Source organism: Dunckerocampus dactyliophorus, chromosome 18, assembly GCF_027744805.1.
Source record: "Dunckerocampus dactyliophorus isolate RoL2022-P2 chromosome 18, RoL_Ddac_1.1, whole genome shotgun sequence".
Lineage (NCBI taxonomy): Eukaryota > Metazoa > Chordata > Actinopteri > Syngnathiformes > Syngnathidae > Dunckerocampus > Dunckerocampus dactyliophorus.
The window spans coordinates 14,646,874-14,670,346 of record NC_072836.1 but is presented as its reverse complement, the minus strand read 5'-3'; the positions used below and the strand labels follow the sequence as shown (position 1 = coordinate 14,670,346).

General features: G+C 40.6%; 2 protein-coding genes across 6 annotated transcripts; one reads left to right on the top strand and one right to left on the bottom strand.

Annotated features, from left to right (window-relative positions):
• Positions 1-1,126: 1,126 nt before the first annotated feature.
• On the top strand, positions 1,127-4,149 carry LOC129171249 (protachykinin-1-like). The gene is made up of 5 exons (XM_054759713.1): positions 1,127-1,355; positions 2,220-2,316; positions 2,422-2,454; positions 2,523-2,576; positions 2,672-4,149. The coding sequence occupies exons 1-5, from the start codon at positions 1,233-1,235 to the stop codon at positions 2,704-2,706; spliced, it is 342 nt and encodes a 113-aa protein (XP_054615688.1). The 5' UTR covers positions 1,127-1,232; the 3' UTR covers positions 2,707-4,149.
• Positions 4,150-4,807: 658 nt separating this feature from the next.
• LOC129171516 (histone acetyltransferase KAT7-like) lies at positions 4,808-23,451 on the bottom strand. Of its 5 annotated transcripts, none has more exons than XM_054760227.1 (16): positions 23,293-23,451; positions 22,139-22,283; positions 21,570-21,761; positions 18,922-19,206; positions 18,731-18,813; positions 16,856-16,942; positions 15,888-15,986; positions 15,698-15,808; positions 15,534-15,581; positions 13,798-13,989; positions 13,219-13,308; positions 12,412-12,552; positions 11,436-11,529; positions 11,191-11,337; positions 8,515-8,621; positions 4,808-7,607 (listed from the first exon to the last, which is right to left on the bottom strand). In XM_054760227.1, exons 1-16 carry the CDS (start codon positions 23,305-23,307, stop codon positions 7,509-7,511), a joined length of 1,935 nt encoding a protein of 644 aa, XP_054616202.1. In that variant the 5' UTR covers positions 23,308-23,451; the 3' UTR covers positions 4,808-7,508. The 5 variants fall into 5 exon arrangements, with proteins under 5 accessions (XP_054616202.1, XP_054616205.1, XP_054616203.1 ...); XM_054760230.1 differs by having other exon boundaries at positions 15,719-15,808; XM_054760228.1 differs by having other exon boundaries at positions 18,922-19,203.
• Positions 23,452-23,473: the final 22 nt, after the last annotated feature.

Genomic DNA, 23,473 nt, shown 5'->3' with positions numbered 1-23,473 from the left:
AGTGGAGAAGTTTCCAGTTTCAACCTTTTGACACCAGTGACGTGCGGTCAGGGATATCATCATGAAAAGTAAAAAAATATAGAATAATGTGTCCACTGGCCTGTGCTGTAAATCACTTTCTGCGTGGTTACAACGATTTGGATCATTTTTCATAAAAACTGCTCAGTTTCCCGGCATTAGGGAGTGGGCGGATGGATCCAAATGCCGATAGTATCGATATCAATGGTTGTATCAGTATCAGATCAATACTAATGTGATGCTACTGATATCTTGTCAATCTTATTCTATGCTCATGTTCACAAAGATGTGTTGTTGTTGTGTTGCTCATGTCGTTACAGCGTTGATATGGTTGTGTATTGTTATATTGTGTACAAATCACGGGACACGGAAGGGCTTTGGAGGCCACCCCCCAGGATTTTAATCAAGATTTCAATTTGTCAGCACTGTGGCGGTAGACTGGCACAAAAGAAAAAATAATAATGCAAATAAACCTTGGGAGTTTTATTTATTCATCTTTATTATTAGGAATGAATAAAATAGGATGAGTCGCAAATACACTGCTGTTGCGCAAATCGCTTTCAAAAAAGTTATTATAGTTACTAGTTACTTTCCTGCAACAGTAACTGAATGAGCAACGTAAAAATAATTGCACCAGGTTGCCGGGGGACGTCATTATTAATTATTACTTTTTTGAAAAAACGTCAAATATGTAAAAGAAATCTGGCTTTAGCTTTGTAGAGGCGTGTGTGCTTGAGATATGTTTCATGAGATTAAGGCTGAGGGCTGAGCTTGTGACTTGATTGTCTACGGGGCAGTGTTTCTCTGAGTAAGTAGTCTTAACTCTCGTTGACTGGCTATTTAGCTTCCTTTGTAGTAGTAGTAGTAGTAGTAGTGCAATGGCGACTAAAACGACATAATAGCATAACAACACACATTTCACTATCAGTAATGGCAATTAGATTGCCCTTTATAGGTTATTTTTAATGCCGTTATAGCAATACTGATTATGCATATCGATGTAGCTGTGGCTGACTCACACACACATGCACACAGGATTCCGTCCCCTCAGTATGAGGTAAGGGTGGTGGGGAGGAGCATGAGAGGGTTTATAAACGTGCAACTTTCTTCTCCATCAACCTTCAAGAAAGCCCGTCTTTTTGTTTAAAGACACCGCATGCAGTAAAATCAGGACGGTTTCACCTGCCTTTTCCTCCGGCGCCTTCAGGGTGAGCATGGAAGCTCTGAGGTTTGTAACTGTGTTGATGGTGGTGTCGGCACAGTCTCTCTGCACACTGGGGAGCCCCCTCTCCAGCCAGGAAGACGACAGTGGCGTGTGGACCCTGGACAACTGGCAGGTAACATCTTGTCCTGTAGAAAGTATTTGAATTTTTATCCGCTTGCATTGCGTCATCTGAGTCCAATCTGAATCACATTTCACTGTCGAGAATTCTGTTGCACATAGTTGGTGAAAATGTCATATTATAGCAAAAAACGTACAATAACAAACGTATCCAGAAATGTACACATTACAGCAAGCGGTCGATGGGAATTTGACCTCTATTTCATTTCTTTTTCATTCCAGCCTCAAAAAGCACAAAAGCAAGAGTGCATTGTACATTTTACGTTGTGCATTTTGTTTCTGCAATATATATTGCTATGAATCATCAGGACCTAGCGTATATTGCAATGCGGTGCAATAAAGGGAGTAAAAAGAATACATGCTGCCTTTTGCGTTACACAGAAAGTCCATAAAAGGAAATTAAAAAAGAATGCAAATCATATGAATAGTATAATACACACATAAAATAATACATTATGCAACAAGTTTACTAATTACAAATAAATGTTAAATAATGAACTCGTTAAAAAAATATTGATTACAAAAATACATAAAAATGTAGTTGTTTAAATTACGGTATAGCTAATAAAAACATGTTATAAAAATATATTATATATACACATATATATACATGATATATACACACACACCATTGTATAATACATGGCATTTTTGCCTGTCCAGACTTTAGGGGCGCCATGAGGACTGCATGAATTGATTGAATGCAAATTTGAAAGCCTCTTGAATTCATTTGCACAATGCTGCTCAGTCAGCACCACAGACAGCTCCAGCTCCATCCCCCATTATGTTCACCTGTGTTGGTTCTATCCCGTTTATTCACCGGGAAATTAATTAACCCATTGCGTGTGTGCGTGTGTAGGACTACCCGATAGAGAGAGGTCTAACCCTCCGTCTGGTAGACCTCCTCAAACGCTCCAAAGCCCAGCAGTTCCACGGCCTGATGGGAAGGAGCTTAGGTAAAAACACACATACAGCACTGTACATACAACCACTGTACTTTAAGGGACTCTTTTGTTGTAGACATATTGTGTGCATTATGTGTTTTTATGTTTTTCTTTCAGAAGGCACTCATCCAATGAGTCTGGACAGAAAAAGTAAGAATATTAAACCTTTATTAAAGAAATATTATTCCTGACGCTACGTGACTCTTTGTCTTCACCAGGAAATAAAGGGGAGATGTTTGTGGGACTCATGGGCAGAAGGAGTTTAGATGAAGGTATAACTATTTTAAATCTTCCAATTAATCCCCAATTGCGTACACACTAAGGTACGCAAATGTATTTGTCTATTTGTGCTCATGTTGTCTTTCAGATATGCAAGAGGAGTGGAAATCCTACCCCTACTAAAGACATCAACAACAAAATTGTTTCATTTGTGATGTTTCACTGAATCATCAGTGTCTTTGTGGTCTTTCTCTGTTGTCAGCCATAACTATTAATATTCTATTTTTATGTCCAGCTTAATTAAAGGTCATTTATTAGAAACATTTTTATTCTGTGTTCCTGTTTGTTTTAAAAAGGTGATACACTGATGCGCCCCGATTTTATTTTTATATAAATAACAAAAACCCCAAAACTTCACTCAGTTACTCCGCTTTTAAATTTATGAAACTTTGCCTCTGCCTCCAGTTTCATGGATTGTCACCATTTTGGTTCAAACCGCCCATTTAGAGGCAAAAACCAGGGGTCGTACTTTGACCGACTCCTCACGGGGACTTCGACCAAATGAGCCCAAACCAAAATCAAGCATGCTAGACAGATGGGTGCTGATATATAGTGAAGCACTTCAGCCTACGTCATACAATGTGGGCGGGGCAGGGTGGCAAACTTCGCCGGTTCAGCCTTGATGAATTGCCACAAAAAAGGACACTCGCCTCCGCAAGGTCAGAGCTTGACCACAACTGGTGGGTATGAAGAAGACGACGACTGTTAGGATTTGGGTAACTTACTGAATTAAAAAAAATGGACCCAAAATCAAACACAGACGCAAAGATGATCCAATAAGCAAAAGGATACTTATTACAAAACATTAAAAAAGAATAAGAACGCCAAAATGGCGAGTAATGAGCTAAATGCCCAACGAAAAGGAAACTAAAGTAGATGGCTACAGATGGAGGGGAAACTACAGGACAAAAGTAGCAAAGAAACGAGCGAGGGAGAAGGCAAGAAACAAACTACTAACCAGCACTCGTGTGACAGCCCACGTATAGAGCATCAAATATTCCGCACATTGAAGAGAAGCTAATTAGCCTGTCTAATTACAAATGGCTGGCAGGTGTGCGTCGCTGCTTCGCCGACGAACAGGAGAGGGAGCTTCTGCAAGAGGAACTAAAGTTAACTACAGCACAGAGGCCAATACACCAAAATAAAACAGGAAATGGACACGCAGGACATGACACCCTGAAACTAGTGTGCATGGGTCACCTCCGGACGCCAGGAAATTTGGCGGCGACGTCTATCATCACAGGCCGCAGGAAAAAGTCTCAACGTTTGGCCATTTTGGTTTGAACCGGCCATTTTGAGGCGAAAAAACCAGGGGTCTTACTTTGAATTTTCAGTTCATTTGGAGAGTTAATACATACAAATATATACGATTGATTGTCGTTTAACATTCTGTTCATAAAATGCAGTAAAAATGGGTATATTTTACACCTAGTGGCAAATGGTGATTAATCATAATTAATTTGAATACTGTGATTAATTTCATGGAAATTTCTAATCATTTGACAGCCCAAATAAATATTCAAATGATCTTTTATTCTAAAAACTTGTGATTGTGATCGTGAGTTAACTATGGACAAAACACGATTAATCGTGATTAAATATTTAAATTGTCCTAATTACATTTATTGATTATGAATGTTATATAATTTATTTATATTTATTTATAACCCATAACGCTATATTGCATCGTTGTATCATTTCCTTGTTATTCCTGAATTGGTAAAGGGTACATGTTGTATACAGGAAGTGAACAAATGCATAAGCAATGGATGTGAAATGGAGCGGGGGTAGGATTAAATAAGCTTTGCTTCTTCCGTCACCTTTTTGGACATGTGGAAGTGTGCATTGTAATATGTGATGTATTCCACTGTAACATGTATGCATGTTCAAAATAAATTAAGCCATTACCATTCAGTGTTTCCGGTTTATTGAAGAGGAAGCAAAAGGCAGAAGCTTGTACAACAGAGCTAAACACTGACGCTAAGCTACGTTGTCGATTGTTGCTGTGTTGTGTCAACATATGGAAATATGGAGCAAGGTGCTTGGAGATGCTGGATTACGCAGTAAGACGCGTTAATGCCCAAAGCAAAAGTATAGTTTGTAGTTGCTGGTCCGTAGCTGCCATTGGCTCAGCCAATAGCAAACATGCTCGCTAATTCAGAGGCACATAGACAAAGACTTTTTCCAAGAGGGTCACATACTGAAAAATTAAATAATGCCAGGGCCATTTTGATATTTTTAATTTTGTAAAAGAGTCTAAAACCAACCCATGTAGCTAAGCTAAGCCGTTATACAGTACATACAGGTGAAAAAGCATATTATTAACATCAACATTTTAACGTTATCCCATTATTTTCTGATTCTTTTGTTTTTTTTTTACTTTTCTTGTCTAATAAATAACCTGTGGGGCACAAATGGCCCCTGGACCGCACTTTGGATACCGTCCCCATTACCATATGGAATGTGCTCATCGAACTTTGGGGAATTTTTGAAAATAAAAGCATTTAGCTTTTCATCACCAGGGGTCGCCACAACAAGTCAATAACGGTTTTGACTTTTTTTTTTTTTTAACACCAGATGCCCTTCCTGACACAACCCTGGCTGGGAATCGAACCCGCACCCTCAGCCAGGAAAGGCAGAACGTGTACCATTACACCACCATCCGAAGACATCATACAGAACGTTAATAAGGTTAATGGAAAGTGCTAAACGTTAGCTTAGCTTAGCATTAGCACTGAAAACAGACTAAAACGAGTAAAATGGAATATATTGTTTCATTCGTATGTTATTTAACGATGAGCCATTTTGTAAAGGTTGTTTGCCCAAAGGGCCGTAAACTCCAACAAGTCACACGCTAAACTAAGCTAAGCTAAAATAACGTGAGCTAATTTGCTAATTGCCTATTATTGTGTTTATCAACCTAACTTGCACAAATTCGTCCCAAATATTTTTCCTACATCAGTAAAATATGTGCAATTCCAGTCAAAGAAAACAAAAAATGCACTTGTTACAGACCCAACGTGTTTGCAGCAACAAATATAAAAAGCATGACACATCGAATTTGTGTAACATTGACATCATTTCACTTAAACTTTAGAGACCTACGGATAAAATGCCTAAAATGTAAAGAACTTATCGCTTCAGTAGTTTTTATATTCACATGGAAGCATCATCTTCTAACAAACCTTTTCTACACTTTACAAATGATTGAACTATATAAATAAATATTTGAAGAAATCTACCGTAATTTCCGGTGTATAAGCCGCTACTTTTTTTCTTACATTTTTAACCCTGTGGGCTATACAGCGGTGCGGCTAATTTATGGCTAACTTCTAATCTCCTTCACTTCAGAACTACTACTGATGCTACTCAATATAAAAGTCTAACTCACGGTGTCATCTTACAAAGAAAACTAAACTCATCACACAGCAAGTTAACACTCAAAAGGTGTACCTAAGAAATATACAAACAAGTACCAATAAGAGTCCATCCATCCATCCATCCATTTTCCTCCGCTTATCCAGGTCCGGGTCACAGGGGCAGCAGTCTCAGTAGGGGAGCCCCGACTTCTCGGTCCCCGGCCACCACCTCCAGCTCCACCGGGGGGACACCAAGGCGTTGCCAGGCCAGCTGTGAGACATAATCCCGCCAGCTCTCTCTTCACCACGACAGTCCGGTACAATAAGAGTTTAAAATGAAAAAAAAAGTTTTCCCATAATGCATTGCGTCTGAGCAAAGGATTCATTGGTGACTGCCGGGGCGCTGCAATGACGTCAGCCTCCCTCTGGTGGACAGAGGCAGCATTGCAGCACCATCCATCCATTTTCTCCAATTAAATGCTTTACTCAGACGCAATGCATTATGGGAAAACTTGAAAGGACTTGTTTTTTCCCATTCCAAACCTCTATTGGTACTTGTTTGTATATTTCTTAGGTATACCTTTTGAGTGTTAAGCTGCTGTGTGATGAGTTGGACACCGTGAGTCAGTGATTTCCAATGGGTTGACAAGCTCGTCATGACTTTTTTCATAGCTCACGATCAGCTCCTGTCAAATAAAGAGCTGCGTGCTCCTCATTCGCACGCCATTTTATGACGTGGACGAGCTCAGCTTATAGTCCGGTGCGGCTTTCATATGCACAAATCGTTTTTTTCCTCTAAATTGTGTGGGTGCGGCTTGTACACCGGAATTGATGGCAATTTAAAAAAAAAAAAAAAAAAAAAAGGCTCTGCACGTTAACATTTTCACACAATAGGAAGAGAAAATGGTGTGTATTTGAGCATTTATACAGTGGCAAACCCAAAGAGGTAGAAAATGATTAAATATTGAAATTAGACAGGGAAAACTAACTAAGTTAAATACAGACGACAAAGAAATGAAGGCAGCTTAAAGACGTAAAAGAGTCCAAATAAGGCCAATGGCAGCTTTAGCTATTACAGGTGTATCTCCAGCACGTCTTCTTCACATTCTTTCACATTTCTTCTCTTAACGACCCAAAGAAGCGGCCTTCTGAAAGACTAAATTAAGTTAAAGACAATTTTTGGATGAGGCAATCATTTAGTTTTTTGTTTCTTTTTAACTTTCAGAGCAATGAATAACTTTCAAGTTTTTTCCAGTCGGAGCTCAGTCAGGTCAGGCAGGTTACTTTTATGGCAAACATGCTCCATTTTGGGGAATGGAATTTTAGCGCAGGTTGACGAAAGCACTGACATTACTGCAGGTTTTAGTTCTATATTTATCCATTTTATGAAGGCCAGTGATTGAATGCAGCAACCAGCCAGCCAGAAAAGACAGGATGTTGTGCTAATTCGAGAACGAGTGGCAAAAACTGTAAGAAGCTGCTGGAAGTGAACAAAAACAGTGTGAGTGTGGATATTTGTGTGGGTGTGTGTGTGCAGAAGAGGATGTGTGTTGTGTTGAAGCTCTTCTACGTCCCTTTCGGCGGCGTCCACTTTAAGGCTGTGGGGTCGATGGTTTTGCCCGAACCACGTTTACGCTCCTTGGCTTTCCAGTCGTCAATAAGGTCCTACGGGACAACAGGGAGGTTCAATTCAAATACTTCACACTCGCGTCCAACGACTATGTTTGTTTTTTTTAGCCTTTATTTGACGTCTTTTAATGTTTTTGTCCCTTTTTTTAGCATCTTGCGGGTACCTGGCATGTGTCTTGTAAAGAAAGCGCTTTGTGCCCTGTGTCTGTAAAAGTGACGTAAAAATGTATGAGAATGAAGCCGTAAATTTACCCCCCCAAAAATCGTAAATTTACCAGAAAAAAGTTGTAATATTGCCTTTGCCAAAGGCTAAAGGTCACACAAGTCCGCCCTTTTCAATGCCTGTTCCTACGGAGTATTAAAATAATCTGAGATTTTGGCAATGAAGTCATAACTTTACGAAAATAAAGTCGTAAATTTACGAGAAAAAAGTAACTTTGTGTTACAGGCGTCGCCTGGGACAGCTATGAAATGGGGGGAACTGAGATGTCGCATTTGTTAGAAAGTATTGACGAGGAATCAGGGAAATATGAGCCACCATTTTCATTTATGTTTTTTGTTTGTTTATTGAAATTATTATGTTGTTTGTTTAATTTCTTTAAAAGCACTTGACATTCCAATTGCAACGTGAAATACTCTTCCGACATTAAAGTTTATCCCATTATTATGCCATACAATTCATTAAAAAATGGCCTCAAAAAATGTCAATAATATCAAATATCGCCAATAATTTGTAGCACAATTATCGACCAGCAAAGTTTGTTATCGTGACAGGCCTACGTTTCAGTGTAAGCGGTTTGAGAGATAGATACAAAGCTAGACAAATCTTTAAAGTAGATGATAGAAAGCATCCTCGGTCTGAACTGGAAAGAAATAAGATGCGTTTGTGCCGGAGATATTTCCTAAAGCGGTAATCCCATCCGCCGAGTGTGATCCAACCCACCTGTCGCTTTAAAACCAAGTGTTTGCCCTTCCAGTATTTGAGCATCTGGAGGGACTGCAGAGTGCTGACAATGTCCACGGGGTTCACTGCCGTCTCCTGGCTGATCTCTGAGCAGAAACATTTCACATGATAGGACATTCAAATAAGCAATGCTTTATATATATGCAGTATATGCAGCACTTCATTGGCTTGGTCTCTTTCTGCTTTCAACGTCAAACAAAAGCATCCTTAAAAGTACTTTGGTCTCACGTGGCAGTGTTTGTGGGGCTGTGTGTCAAAAAGAGACATTTTTACGGGTGTATCAATTCCTCGCGTTTTTTCGCCATTTGCGGGGAGGTCTTGTAATCATTATTTTTCATTTTTCATGGCTTTGCCGCCACACGTCAATGTTGGACAATGACGTTCCAGTAACAATTCTCAACAATAAATCAAAGCGCACTATGAGACAAAGCTCTAAATGCAATCAAAAGGCTTTTAAAAGACGACGAAATGTGCTTTGTGTTTTCTTTATTCTCACAGGCGTGGCGGAGAATGGAAAACGCAGATGACAATGCACTGAGAGTGCCTTTCAACCGCGTGATAACGGCTTGGAAATCATTTCTGCCATTCTGATATCGGTAAACACACACCTTACCGACAAAGTAAGAATCAGGCATTTTGAGACGTGCCGCTTGGCAGGGTTAAAAGGAAAAAGAACGGGGAAACCAGCATTGGAATGGAAAGAACAGCATGTTGCTATTCCTCTGATGCTGATTTGTTATCTTGTCAGGTTGGACCTGGTGACAACACGCATACTATTATTAGATGACATTTTGCACTGCATTGCAAAGCCTATTGTACACAGTTACAGTATATGTTGTAATATCGGCTACGGCTGTCTTGAATACAAAGACAATAAAGCTTTCCTACATGCGCAAATCTTTCTTCCTTTGGCTAATAATCTAAAAAGAAGTTGTGTTGCTGTTGTCATTTCACGCCGCTTAGCGATAATGATGAAGTTAACAATACTACAACACATGTCGAGGGGCCCATTTTTCATCGAAATGACCCCTTTGGATCTTGAATGTGTCAACAAAAGCAATCTAGCATGTATGGCAACGTGGATTTCAACCCGTACTTTTTGGTCATAAGTAGAACATAGTGGACTCCATGAGTTCGTCCATATAGACGGGTTGTCAACTTAAGCGGAACCGACTTGAGTTATATGTGCATTTTTCCACAGGTTTTTAATAGGGACGCTTCCATCAGGGTTTTATGCCGATTCCGATACCGATCATCCGTGAATGAGATCGGCCGATACCGATCACATGGATTAACTGTAGTGCTTTTGGCCAGGGCCGCCTTTAGATAATTCCAAGGGCCCCTGGCAAAATGTTGATCAAACAACAACACACAAACAGTGTTTGGAGGACAAGTCATAATTAGTACGACAACGACAGACGATTGAAAAAGTTAGTACGTACCCAATGGACGTAATATACACTTCCCCGTGGGACAAAAACAAGCTCCAAACTAACCGCATTGCTTGTTTGTTTTAAAAACTAAATGTCACTGTGGTAAAAAGTCACATTTGGAGTCCGAAGATGAGAAGCTAGGCGGATAATTCTAATTCTAATAATAGCTAACTCACTAGCTAGCTAGCTATTAGCTAGGACAGCTGGGCAAAGCGTGTAAAGAAAGATGCAAGATTAAGTCGAACAGCAATAGGTGTGATAAGGGAGTGATCAAACACGCTGGCATCGATTGGCCTAGCCTGTGTAAAGATGGAGGTTTTACAGACTAGTGTTGATTCTTGCGGCAACACGGGACAAAGTACGTTCCTTGTCGGCTCAATACGGGTGTTGTCAACCCTACGTGACGCAGCACACTGTACATTCATGTCATGTTTAGGTTGGCATGTCGCCGCCGCACAGCGAACGTTTTTTGTGATCGGCTGCTTTTACACCCATATCAAATACAATACAGTAATCCCTCGGCACTTTGTGCTTCAAATTTGCGGAGAAAGGGTTTTTCAAAAATATATTCATTTTTTCATGGTTGAATACAGCATATTATTAGTCAAAAATATGCATATTTAAGCATTTTCAGATATAAAAATGGCTAAACGAACTGAAGTACAAATATAAGGCAAGGCATTCAGAAGATGCATCAAAGACATTATGATGATATGTAGTGTTCCACACTGGCCACTAGATGTCAGTAATGTTACATTGATAAGACAATAGCCACTGCAGGAAGTACTGTCCATAACAGGAAGTAAAGAAAAGAGCAACAACAAGGAGATCTCCCAACATTAACACATGTGAGTCTCCGTTATGTCTCATCTATGTGTAATATGTCTTATTTTCGGTCATTATGTCTGCTATATTGGGTAATACGAGCGGCTATAATGATAAAGGTGACTATAAGGGTGTTATTCCATGTCTGCAGGGCTCTAATAATATTAAAAAAACATATTTAGAAAGTCATAAACAGGTTTTCTATGACCTAACTATGAAAATATTCCATTAAAAATAAGGATTCCTACCTAATTCATATACCACGGTCGGGTGTGGAAGCAATTAACTGTGATAAATGAGGGTTTACTCTATTTCTGAGACAACAACTTTCAGGGCCTTTCTTTCTTATTTTTCCAGAAAGGTTTTGCAGAGTTAAGGAAGTCACTTCAGCTCTGACCTTTAATGGAGATCTCTTTCCCCTGAAAGTTGTTCAGGTAGCGTAACAACACCTCCTTCCAGTAACTGCGATAGCTGATAAGGCCCAGGTCAGATAAGGGGCGCTCGGGTGAGCCCACTTTCTCTTCCACCTTTGACAATAGATAACCTGGAAGCATATATCAAAATAAAGACAATATTATAGTAATAATAACTCCAAGGATGCAGTTTTCCTGAACCGGAACCACAACTAAACTTCATACTTACTGAAGTCTATAAGCATCTTCCCATAGCCTTGCCTCATGTATTGGGGCATGGTGAGGATGCAGGACACATTGTAGTTGAGGAAAGAGTTTTTCTCCTGCACACGAGAGGACAAATACACAAATATGTTTATACACATCGACACAACAGCTTCAAAATCATGTGGTGCAGTCAATTATAACAAGACTAGTGTCGCTGTCATTGCCATGGCAACGCAGGATCCAACTACGTTAGTTGTCAATAAATGTTTGTGTTTATTAGACATCGGTGGCCTGGCTCGTTTAGTATCTAACTATTCCTGAGGAGGTTGATGGGGATTTACTATTTGCATTAACCGGAGTGCCTTGTGTGTAAACGACCAAAAGAGACGGCTCTTTGAAGTGAACAAGCTGCTCTCGTGTTTTTTTTTTTTCCTATTAAAGCCGCACGTGATTGGGCGAAATTCGGCAAATTATTAGTCGGCGCTAAGCAGAAGGGCGAGGGAGGGGGTTACACGCAGGAAAATGAGCAGCAGGAAACAAAAGCTAACAGCACTTTGTGTTTCGGAATGCCAGTCTTCATGAAAGACTCACAATAACGGTTACCTGGATGCTGATTTTTCTTTTCTTTTTGCGCATTTCCATGTCTATTTTGTTTTTCCTTGATGTTCTGTTTTCCACTGCAAATAGTTCAACAATAGTAATTGGACCTTTTTGTCTTATTGAGATGGGTCTGTGCATTTTATTAATTGTTTTTGTAGCAATGTGTTCCATGTTAAACATCCAGTATACATAAAGCCATATAAACAATACATTTAATGTGTTTTTACACTACAAATTAATTTTACACATATTTTTCATTAGAACTAAATTCAAGCAACAATAAAAATCTGCCAAAAGATCTGTCTCTTTATAGTGAGTCGAGCCTGCAGAGCCGGTTCTGGAAAAAGAGCTCAACTTTATCTGAAAACCACTGCATGCTGAAAATGAAAGGACTTTACCTTGGAGAAATACCCCACCAGGTGGCACCCTGTGTTGTCAGCCTCAGTCATCACGTAGAAGAGGAAAGGTTCCACATCGTAATACAAGGTCTTGTGGTCCAGAAAGAGTTTGGCCAACAGACACAGGTTCTGACAGTAAATCTGTAAAAACAGTAATATTATAAAGTCCATTTTCCGCTGTGATTAACATACTCTGACAGTTTATTATTTTTGGCCAGAACGAATGGTAAAGTACGGCTACAGTTTGGACAAACTCTGAGACTGGCTGACTCACGTTGACACAAGCGGTTGTCGACACAACTGAAATCAAAACTGAAGCTAGCCATTTGTTTGTCATTTAGTTGCGACTTTCCCCAGAAACATACGGTACGGCGAATGGGTGATAAGAAAGGAACTTATGGCATGCACCTCTGCATTTCAGAGAAAAAAATACAAATCCAAAAATGATATCGGCAGTGTGTAGGGATCCACTGCTGTTACAGTAAGATAAGCACACGCTTTTATTGTACTAACAAATGGAAGTTGATGGATATTGTAATAACAAATAGTGTGACAGGTTTTGTGATGAACCAAATGAAAAACATTTGCTTAATATGTGGAATTAAATGAACTTGTCCCTATTTGAGTGTCTCGTTCGCACTGCCTCCAAAATGTGCATATGGCAGAACGTGTGTGCAGGTATGCACATTCTACCACCAAGTCGTTTTTATTTTTTTATAAATGTGACGTAAAAAGCGTCCGACATGCTTTCAGGCCCACTTTGTGCGTGTGTAACCTTCATGCGGGGGCCCCCAGGGGCTTTTTCACCTTGTTCTTCTTGCCGTCCACCTCAAAGACTGAGATGTTGCTTTTTCTGTAGATTTCATCGCCTGGAGGATGCTTCCAAACACACTTGGCCTTGTGTGAAAGAGATAGAAAAACACAATTTAGTCTTTTGGACAAAGTGTGTCATTATTAAAGAGAAAGCTTAAAAAACAACGTTATATCTAAAATAGTGATATAAAATAAAACTGGCTTTAGTGCTGATTCTGATAATAGTTTGGACAAAGTGGATTTAGTCTGTATTTTGAGCTACAGTCTATTTCCATGTTTAAATCTTAAAATCAGTGACGGGGATGCTTCTTAAACAAATCCTTACCCCTCACCTAAAACAGTTCCAAGGTTAAATCTCAAAGAGAAAAATAATCATATGATTGTGCACTGGGGCAGTCATGCTGGATGCTATAGTTTGGTTTATTTTGCAGTTACACAATCACAGACTTTGCCGTGCTACTCGTATGAAGGTTGGAGCGGTGCAGGAACACAGTTGACCATCAAAACACCTACTTGGTACTGCAGGACGCTAATAGCTAACTGTACACAGGGACAGGGAATAAAGGCTTTTACCATGTGTCTACGCAGGATGGTCTGGCTCTTCATATACTTGAGGCAGAATTCGCACATGTACAGCCTCCCCAAGCGTGCATATTCCTCCGGGTATGGCGAGTGGTACCAAGTGTCCAGTTCGTAGCGACCGAACACGATGATCTTTATCATGTTGCTCCCCTCTGACACCTGGCCTTCCAGACGAAGCTTCTCCTGTGTAGACCAGGGTAAGAGGATGGTGGTGAAGATGGGTGGAGGAAAGGAATGGTAAGTGGAGAGGATTGGGAAATAAGCAGTGGGGGCACAGGAGGAAGAAGAGAGGACACATAATAGAAAAGATCTCCATTAGTCAGGGGAAGATAAGGCATAAATCACAGCGAGAAAACCAGCCACAAAAGACTAAAAAAAAAAAAACAACAATGAAGACATACAAAGAAAAGAGACCAAAGGAAAAAAAATGAGTAAACTTCAATAAGTTATTTAAAAATGCAGTCCAATGTGTTTTTAGAAAACTAATAATCATTGATTCTTTTAGCCAAATCTGCAGAGGAGCACTCACAATCATTAAACATACAACTGCATGGAAGCAGCTGGAGTATGACGTAAACTTTGGAAAGAAGACCGGAGCACGGGAAAGCAAACAGACCAATATCAGAACAACCAGACATGTTTGAAACCTTGAAATATGGAAATTAAACTGGCTGCAAGAGCGATGCCAGTCTCTTAACTACTCTATTTGTCCATGTGAGAGAGTACACACACTTGTGGCAATAACCTGCTTTAGGGATGCTTATTTGTTATTAAGAAAAAGAAGAATTATAATACAGTGGATCCCCGCACATTCACAATTCATCATTCACTTCCCCACTAAGTTATGGATTTTTGGTAAAATATATAAATATCCATTTAATTTGCAGTAAACAAATCTCATTCCCACTAAGTTGGTAATTTATAAATACATAATAATACCAGTAAAACTTACATGTACCGTTGTTAAATAAAGCCCAAAATTTTTACATATTTATGTCTTTATGATTCACTGATAATGATTTTTCGGCAAGCGTTGAGATTCCGCACTTTGTTCGGCGGTCCTTGAACACACCAGCGTTGCTGATAAAGTGAAACTTATATACTGTATAACAACCTGGCCTCAAAAAAACTGGATCGTGCACCCAGCATTCAACTTGTTAGCGTCCGTCGCTGGTGAACGATGGCAGCTGAAGAGAGAGGGTTCTGGAGCTGAACCTAATACCACTCTTATTGCAAATGTTGATCCGAGATCACGGGAGAACATCAGCATCGAGCTAGCACGAGGCTTTGGAGGGTTAGGAGCGAGGCGTGTGTCAAAAATGGAAATCTTTATGGGTGTATCAATTATTCGCAGATTGGCTGGTGGCCCCGGATGTAACCCCCGTGAAAAGCAGGCATCTGTTTACGCTGATATTGTGGTAAACAAAGTCCACGGTATGTTGCAGTACAATAACTGCAGACTTTGTCGTAAAATAATACAGTACGAGCACAACTGATTTTGTTTACAGGGCATCCAATTGAAAAGCTAATTAAAGCTATATTGTATTATTCTAATGACCTCGCTAGGCAGCAACAGATAAGAGGACGGGCCCCCACAGAGGCCTTGATTGAGACATTCATATTTAATGTCAGCGAGGTCAAAAACAAAATGGCTCTGAATGGGTCTCAATGGAACAGAACAGAGGGAGAAACAACACAGAGTAACTGAAAGGGATTGTTCCATCTACCAAGTATATTTCAGACTCCTCCTGAGGCTGCAGAGGAGGGTGTGCGGACTGGAAGAGAGAAGAAGAGGAAGAAGGCAGAACGGGGGACGGGGACAGGGAGGCAAATAACAAACACAAGGAGAGAGGAGTGAAGGAGGTGGGTGATGATGAGTTTTCTCTCTTACAAGGTCCTCCGAGGCACGTGCCTGCGCTTTCCTGAACAAGTCCAGGTCGTAGTCGCTGGTGATGTTCTCCAGCAGGGGCTCACGGCTGGTCCCGTGGCTCTGACGATGGTCCTACAGGTAAGACAGCCATTAAGACTAATAACATGCGCAGTGCTTCAACTTCAAACGGACAAACTTCTCATCCACTGACCATGTACATTTCCTTCTGCTCCTTGTTGAGGCCAGAGTTCCTCTTCTTCCTCAGCTCAGTCACCTTCTCCTTGTAGCGCAGCTGACAATCTGTTGGGGCCTGACACATCAGAGCGACTTGCTCACACCTGGTAATACCGCGTCTTCAAGGATCTCATCACACGTGGACAAGGTGTGTGAAGGCAAGATTACGCTTTTATTTTGACTGACAATTTAGCCAGTGGCCTCCCACACATTGATCATGTTGGACAAGTTCTGCTCACAAAGGAAAGCCATTTTTTCTCATTCCGTTTCAGGTGAATAGTGTTCTCCCCTCTAGTGTTTCCGAAAGGTTTGTGGTCGGTCGTCCACCACAAATAAATTTGGTGCCCTTTTTCTTCCCACAGGTTAGACATTACAATGGGACCTTTTCGTTACAACGCCACTTTTTTTTTTGTTGCCTGTGCATTGGGGGGCAGGGGGGAATAGGTGCTGATGGAAATTCTTGTGGGAGAAAACGTTTCCCTGATTTTTCCCTGACACCTTGATTGTTTTTCTTCAAAACTATAGTGGTGTATAAAGACAAAAAAAAAACAAAAAAAAAGTTTTGGTAATTGCCCAATCATTCTGGACTTAACTATATGTGATGAGATAACCCAGCTGCTTTAGTTCATGGCTGCGTGATGCAACATAACAAGCCTGTTCTTGCCTAAATTAAGGAATCGCAGACTGTAAAAATTTCATTAGAAAGTTCATCTGTAGATTTTATGAGGCTTCTGCACGCTGAGTTACAGCAATTGCTTCTGGGTACAATGTAAAGTGAAAAAAACAACTCCAATGCTCATATTATCCCCAGTTCTTATTCAATTTGACTTTGTGACTCTGCCTTGATTGTTTCACGCGTACCCATTTCCACAACAGCACACAAGAGGAAAAAAAATGTGACTGATGAGTCAGTGCACCGGAATTCACGTGAAAACAGCAACATACCTGGTTTCTTGTGGAGTGTCTGTTCTCGTCTTGACGATGAGACAGTGTCCTTTCCTCGGCCTGTTTCTCACGAGTTGATGATTTGCCCTGACAAAACATCAACAATGTGTAACACCAACAACTCACAGCCAGCCCCGCAGCACAAAACCTTGCATCGTGTCCTTCCTGTCTTCCAGGTGTCTTTGCAACCTGACAATTTCAATTTGAAACTGTTGCATCCTCTCACTGCCATCCACTTTCAATAATCGCATTCCCATAGCAACGCAAAGCAGTGATGTTGTATTGCGCAATGGAACGATTGTACGTAAAACTATTTTACACAGAATGGATGGGCTGTGCATAACCAAATGCATGAAAAAATGCTACTCACCCAAGCAGAATTGGGAGCTAGGTCTTGGCCCCCATGTGGTAAAGCAGCTTTGAACACTTTAATGTCTAATAGCTGGCCACCAATTATACAGAGCAAGCTTGTATGTATGTACTTTATTTATCCCACAGTGGGGAAATTTACTTGTTACAGCAGCAAGCAAGCAAGACAAGTAAAGAGAACAGTGTAAAGAAAGCATAGTGTCTACAACATGGTTCAGGTGGTGCAGGTGTTGTAGAGCCTGACAGCGGTCGGTATGAAGGACCTGCGGAACCTCTCCCTCTTACACCGTGGGTGTAACAGTCTGCTTGGAGCGTTTGAGTCACTCATAGTTATAAACCAATGACAGAAGAACAGTAGAACCTTAAAAGGCTGAACAAAATCCTGACTGTTCATAAAAGATGGATCAACCCCAACTGTCTACGGCAAGGCTACAGATGAAGGGAGTGCAAGTATTCAAAAATGATTGTCTGTCATTGGCACATGTAGCACAACAGTTTGACATATATGAATGGCTGTAAATTGATCAACACGCTTGGATAATGTACTAAATTGATAGAATGGACGAAATATCGCAATAAATTAAACATAAAAAAACATAAAACCATGTTAGATGGACATCAGTCAACCTTAGTGTTGTGCTGCTAAAGGACATCCTGCTGTGATTTTGCAAACGACAATGATTTGCAGTACATCGATAACTTAGTTAACGTTAGGTGGAGGGCAAATATGCACCTTGCAACTTAACTGATATGAACCACAGCTTTAACTTGTATAACTTGTAATGCCATAACTTGGCGTTAGCGATCAGTGGCTTATTTGCAAGCTGCTGTGAATGTCTAAGGTCTGTTCAATAGAGCGTATAAGGGTGCTCTAATTCTTCATCCTTGGGGTATTTTGATGCAAGCATGTCTCAGACATGTTATTCAGACATGGAGGAACTATTTTAATCTGTAAAAAATGCATAATGTGTAGAAAAACACTGAAAGTGAACAATGCATTTACTGTATGTCAAAAGTGGTTGAAATATAATGGCATTTATTTGATCAGATAATGATGTTTAGATAATGATATGATAATGATAATTTTACTCTGTCATTTTACTCTGCCATCAATAGGAATACTAGAAATAATCCACAAAGTCCAAACCCATGGCATGTCCTACATTCAAGCACATAATGACATGTCATTCACAGTAATGCGATTGGTCCACAAAAAAGCCCACAAAACACTCGCTCACCTGCAAGTATATTCAAGCCACTATTGAAGACATGGCATTTCAATAAACTGCTCCTCCCGTATGTTATAAATGATAACCACCACCTTGCACCATAGAAATAAACAATTTCATATTCTATTTGACAATGCCGCTCCATCTTGCACCTCCCCCTGAACATGTGCACCTGCTTTGCACCAACAGGGTTTCACACTTTTACTCAAGTAATCATGTTGTGTGTGTGTGTGGTGTGTTTCTGAGAAAGATGGAGAGTGTGTGCGTGTGCTCGTACCTTGCATTCATCAGCTGAAAGGTTGTGGTAAAGAGGACATCCTGATATGGAGAAGTGTCTCTCATGTCTCCCTGTCAGGTGACCTAAGAGAGGTCAGGGAAGGCGGTGAATGCAAAGATCTCTTTTTGCTGTATAGGAGCAGTGTGTTCGATCCAACAGTTATATTCAAATAAAGGATCAGCGTTACTTACCCAGTGAGTTACATCCAGGTGTGGGACACTTCATGTTGAAGTTATAGCTCTCATGAAAGCGCCGTCGTTTGGGCCGGTGGGAAAGGTCGTGAGCGGCGGCCTCTTTGAGCGAAAGCTCCTTTGCCAACCTCTCGTCCTCTTCTTGAGAAACTATGACATCATTGCTGGGAGACACAAGGTCGTTCCCGTTGCTGGAAACCTCCATGTCTGACTCTGAAGACGCAGCGTTGCCTGTTGGCGTGCGGGGAGGGGTCTCATCGTGGTCTGCCACCTGCTTTACTCCTGCTGAGCCAAGACAGGCACATTAAAATGAGGATTGAGCTTAGAATTATTGGGTGGAGGCAGCAACAACCTCTTTGTCACAAAAAGGTGTCAGTTACTGCCCACACATCTATCACAATATTAATAAGTATTTGCACATCATTACCGTATTGACCCGACTATATGACGGTATCTTTATTCTAGGAAATTAAGTCTCAAAAAGAGGAGTCGTCTTATATTTGGGGTCCTGACATTTTTACATGCAAACCAGCTATGTGAACCACTGCACTACAAATAGCGCTACCGCACTTCTAACAATGGTGAGGCTTAACATTACCTCCAAATTGCCCCCCTGCCCCTATGTTTTGGTAAATTCATACATAGATTTTTTTTTTTGTGGCATCATGAAGCATTTTGTTTTTTTCTTGTTTTCTTTTAATTGCATGGTAGTGAAGCCCCAGCAAAACAAGCTAACAATTCACCCCATTCAATGCACACTGCATCAGGATGCACTTAACACTCTATGACACCCTGCAGAGAAATCCAATAGTCAAGACTGATGCGAGTGCCGCAAGAGGTGCAGAGCTCCCAGAAGCTGGCCGACGAATGAAAAAACACACCGTGGCCCTTGTTCTTTCCTACCTCTCCACACTGGATGTACCATTAAAACTGGACTTTTTGGGAGTAATTTCAAACTAGAATCCTCCACTGCTTTTAATGATATGTCACATTTTGTGTTGGAACTCATTTAAAGTTAGGGGAGTTAATTATTATACCTAACAGGTTTCTTGACAAGTCAGTGTTTCCGATATATTAATTTATTTGTACTGGACTCACACAGAAGGATTTTGTACTCATTTTATTTTCCAGATTTGGTACGTTCGTCCTTGCGCAAACACATTATAATGGGACTGTCTGTGGAGTTTGTCGTTACAGTTCCATATAGTCGCTGGCATCATAACCATCCCTGCACCCAGTGTCCACATCCCCACTGAGTGAGAGTTAAGTCGAGACCCAAAACACACACATACAACGGCTGACTTGGTCGTGCACTATAACCTCTGTTCATCAATATAGCGATATATTGGATGTACGATGACATGTACTCTCTAATGCCAGCAGACTTACATAATCGCTGTGTGTTATAAGACACACCCACACGCCATAAGCCAATTTCTTCATGTTCTGTTAAATAAGGTTTAAAAACACAAGATAATGTCGCACATTTATTATGACACAAACGATCCACGCAAACACTGAGTTTTGCATCATGGCCAATTATGCAAATTAGACAATGATGTCATTTAGCACCCAACCCCACCCACTCAAGAACACAGATACTTGCATTCCTGTGGGAAACATTTCAAGTATTATACAGCATATTTCACCAATATCTTATCATCCCGGAAGACTTTGGATGTTTATTGACTGGTAGTGCTCCACCAGATGGCTGTTTCTTTATTTTCATAGTTAATTCAGTCTCGTAATCCGTATATAGAGTAATTTTCCTTTGTGTGTGTCTATTTGGCTTCCTGCCGGCTCTGTGCTGGGGCACAACCCTGTCAGCCCCTAGTTTACCATGCAAACAGTTTAGTGGTCATGCCTGACAAGCACTGTTGGCCTGTGAGGAAGTCATGAGCAAAGCCGATGAACTCTGCATGACAACAACCAGTCTCACAAATGCATGATGTGAAATCAGGACAACCTAAAGTAATCCCAGTAATACTGTTCGTTAAATTGCTGTGTTGGCTGGTGTAGTTTTACAACAAAATGCAAATGACTTGTCTGTGTAATCTCTAACATTTCCAGTAGGATTGATATTCAGTCTAAAATGAACAAATTAGGTATGGAAGCTGCCTTAAAAGGCACATCAGACAGTAAGCCAGAGTACTGTAGTTTTCCTTGTATGAAGGCTCCCTAACATCTAGGTCGAAGTAGATATTCTAAATCATTTCCCCGTGACAGCGATAATTACCTCTTACAATGTATTAATCTAAAATACTGCAGCTATCTTTACGCTGATTCATTCATGGCAGTGAATTGAAAATAGCAGGTCAGGGAATATGCGCCACATTTGTCTTGTTTAGAATCAGGAACATGCTGTGATCACACGCAGAACGCACAGCACACTACAATGAATAGATTACTTTCCTCCTGGCCGTTCTGTCGTTGTTCCTCATTTTCAGCTTTTGTCAGTCATTTCTTTGTCCTCTTATTCTGACAGTGCCTTTTCATTTTTCTCCCAGTCTATCCTGCCTTTATCTTTGCCCATGATGCTATGCTGTTCTCCTAAATTAATCATTTGTTTTGTTGCTCCTCATGTTTAAAACGAGTCCCTCTCTAGTTTCATATGTAAGAAATACATCTTGACTACTTGTTACACTCACCGTTAGTCTCCACATCTAACCCGGATGACCTGCCCTGACGCAGTGGGTATTTTTTGGCTGTTGTGTTTGTCGCCCCCTGCTGGCTGCGCGTGATCCTGCGTCCTGAGGAAAACACTGAGGCTGCTGCTCCCTCCAAACCTTCTTCAGGGCCCACTGCTGCAGGAGAACTGCTTCGCACTCTGGTGGAGTTATCTGGAGTAGAGAAAAGTATGACATTCGGAGACAAAGAGGGATAGCATCTTTAACAATAACTAGTAGGCATTTTGCAAAATAAATGCCTGACTTGCTAAAGTTTCTATCAATTTCACATCCAACATTTATTATGTCAGACATGGATGTGTAATGCAGTTCAGTCAGCCCTGCATACTGCCTGGGCTCACACCCGTGTCCACAGATCCCCACTGATTGACTCAGTTGAGCAGCGCTTGCCAAAGAGCTATAAGACCGAGCTGTCAACTCATCCAGCGCAGGTCTTCAAGGAGACAGGAAGCAAGGTTTATGGACGTACTTTGCCACAGCCACACTAGCTGACATTCCAATAGATGCACACATTTATTTAATAAAGATACCTTGCGTGCTTTGGCTGAGACGAAGGGACGTTCGAGTCAGGCGGGTGCTGTTACGTCGCTGCGCTTTCCCGACGGTTTCGGTCGGCTCGAGATCGGCAGAGAAATCAGAGTCCTCCGTCCCATCCGAACTGCTGCCTGTGGTTCTCTGACAAAAAACAGTAATAATAGTAATAATGACTTCCCAGGTTAAACGTAAGAAAAGTAATAAAGAGTACAGTTCAGTGTGCTTCTGTGTTTTTTTTGTTGTTTTTTTTTTTACCATGGGATAATCCAACAAAGATCCCATCCTGGGGGAGGAGCATCATCTCCCCTCTAATATGGTAGTTATTAATAATGATTATATCAGATTTTTACAACAATAGTAGTATGTATTTATTCAGTCTAATTGGACCTCACCACAGCTACTAAGTCCTACTACAATAATAAATAGTAATAGTAATAAATAGCAATAGTGTTAGATCACCCCCTTCAAGTGGAGCAAGTGTACCTAATAATGTAATCGGTTATATGCTGTTTAAAAAAACTGACAACATTGATTCAAAGACTAATCACATGTTCATGATAAACAAATAAGACACAAGACGTCACTACGTATCTATGCTCGTCATTTGACAACTTAATGACAGGAAGTTGAGCACTTAATTTGCATACAGCCAATGACATATGAGGAAAGGCGGGACTGCCTTACGCCGAACCAATGAAATAAACGCTAATTACGATTTTGACCTATCACTTGCGTTGTTTTGGTACGGACGCACGGCACCATCTTCAAAGCAAACGTAAAGTTGTCGTATCCATCGCAGTAGATATTATTATAAACGCATTCTTTTCTAGTGCGAAGATTACTAGCTCAAAATTGGCAGTCTTGGTTTTAATCAGTGTTAGCTGAAACTGCAAACATCAGACAACTCAAAAATAAACATTTGCTACCACAACGTCGACTCTTCTGAATGACCCCATGTTGATATAAAACGCGCACCCCAAAACACATTAACATCTAATGGTGTGTTATTTAATTCCGCTTCGACGGTGACCACAGTTATTCTAAATTTCTTAATTTTACATTTTAAGCAGAATAATATAAGCTATGACGTTATGTTGGTTCAGCTGCAGTCTGGTCTCACATATGATTTTGTAGCAAATATATGCCTTACCTTTCTGCGGGGCATGTTCACATATGTGACATGGACAGATTAACAATCTGTGTACTGCGAGCAATGTATCCCAGATTCCATAAATTTAGAACACAAATCCTTCCGTTTTGACGTGAGCACAGTCAGCTGAAAACCGCGCATCAAGATTTCCGCCTCTCCTTCAACTGCGCATGTTTGGTAC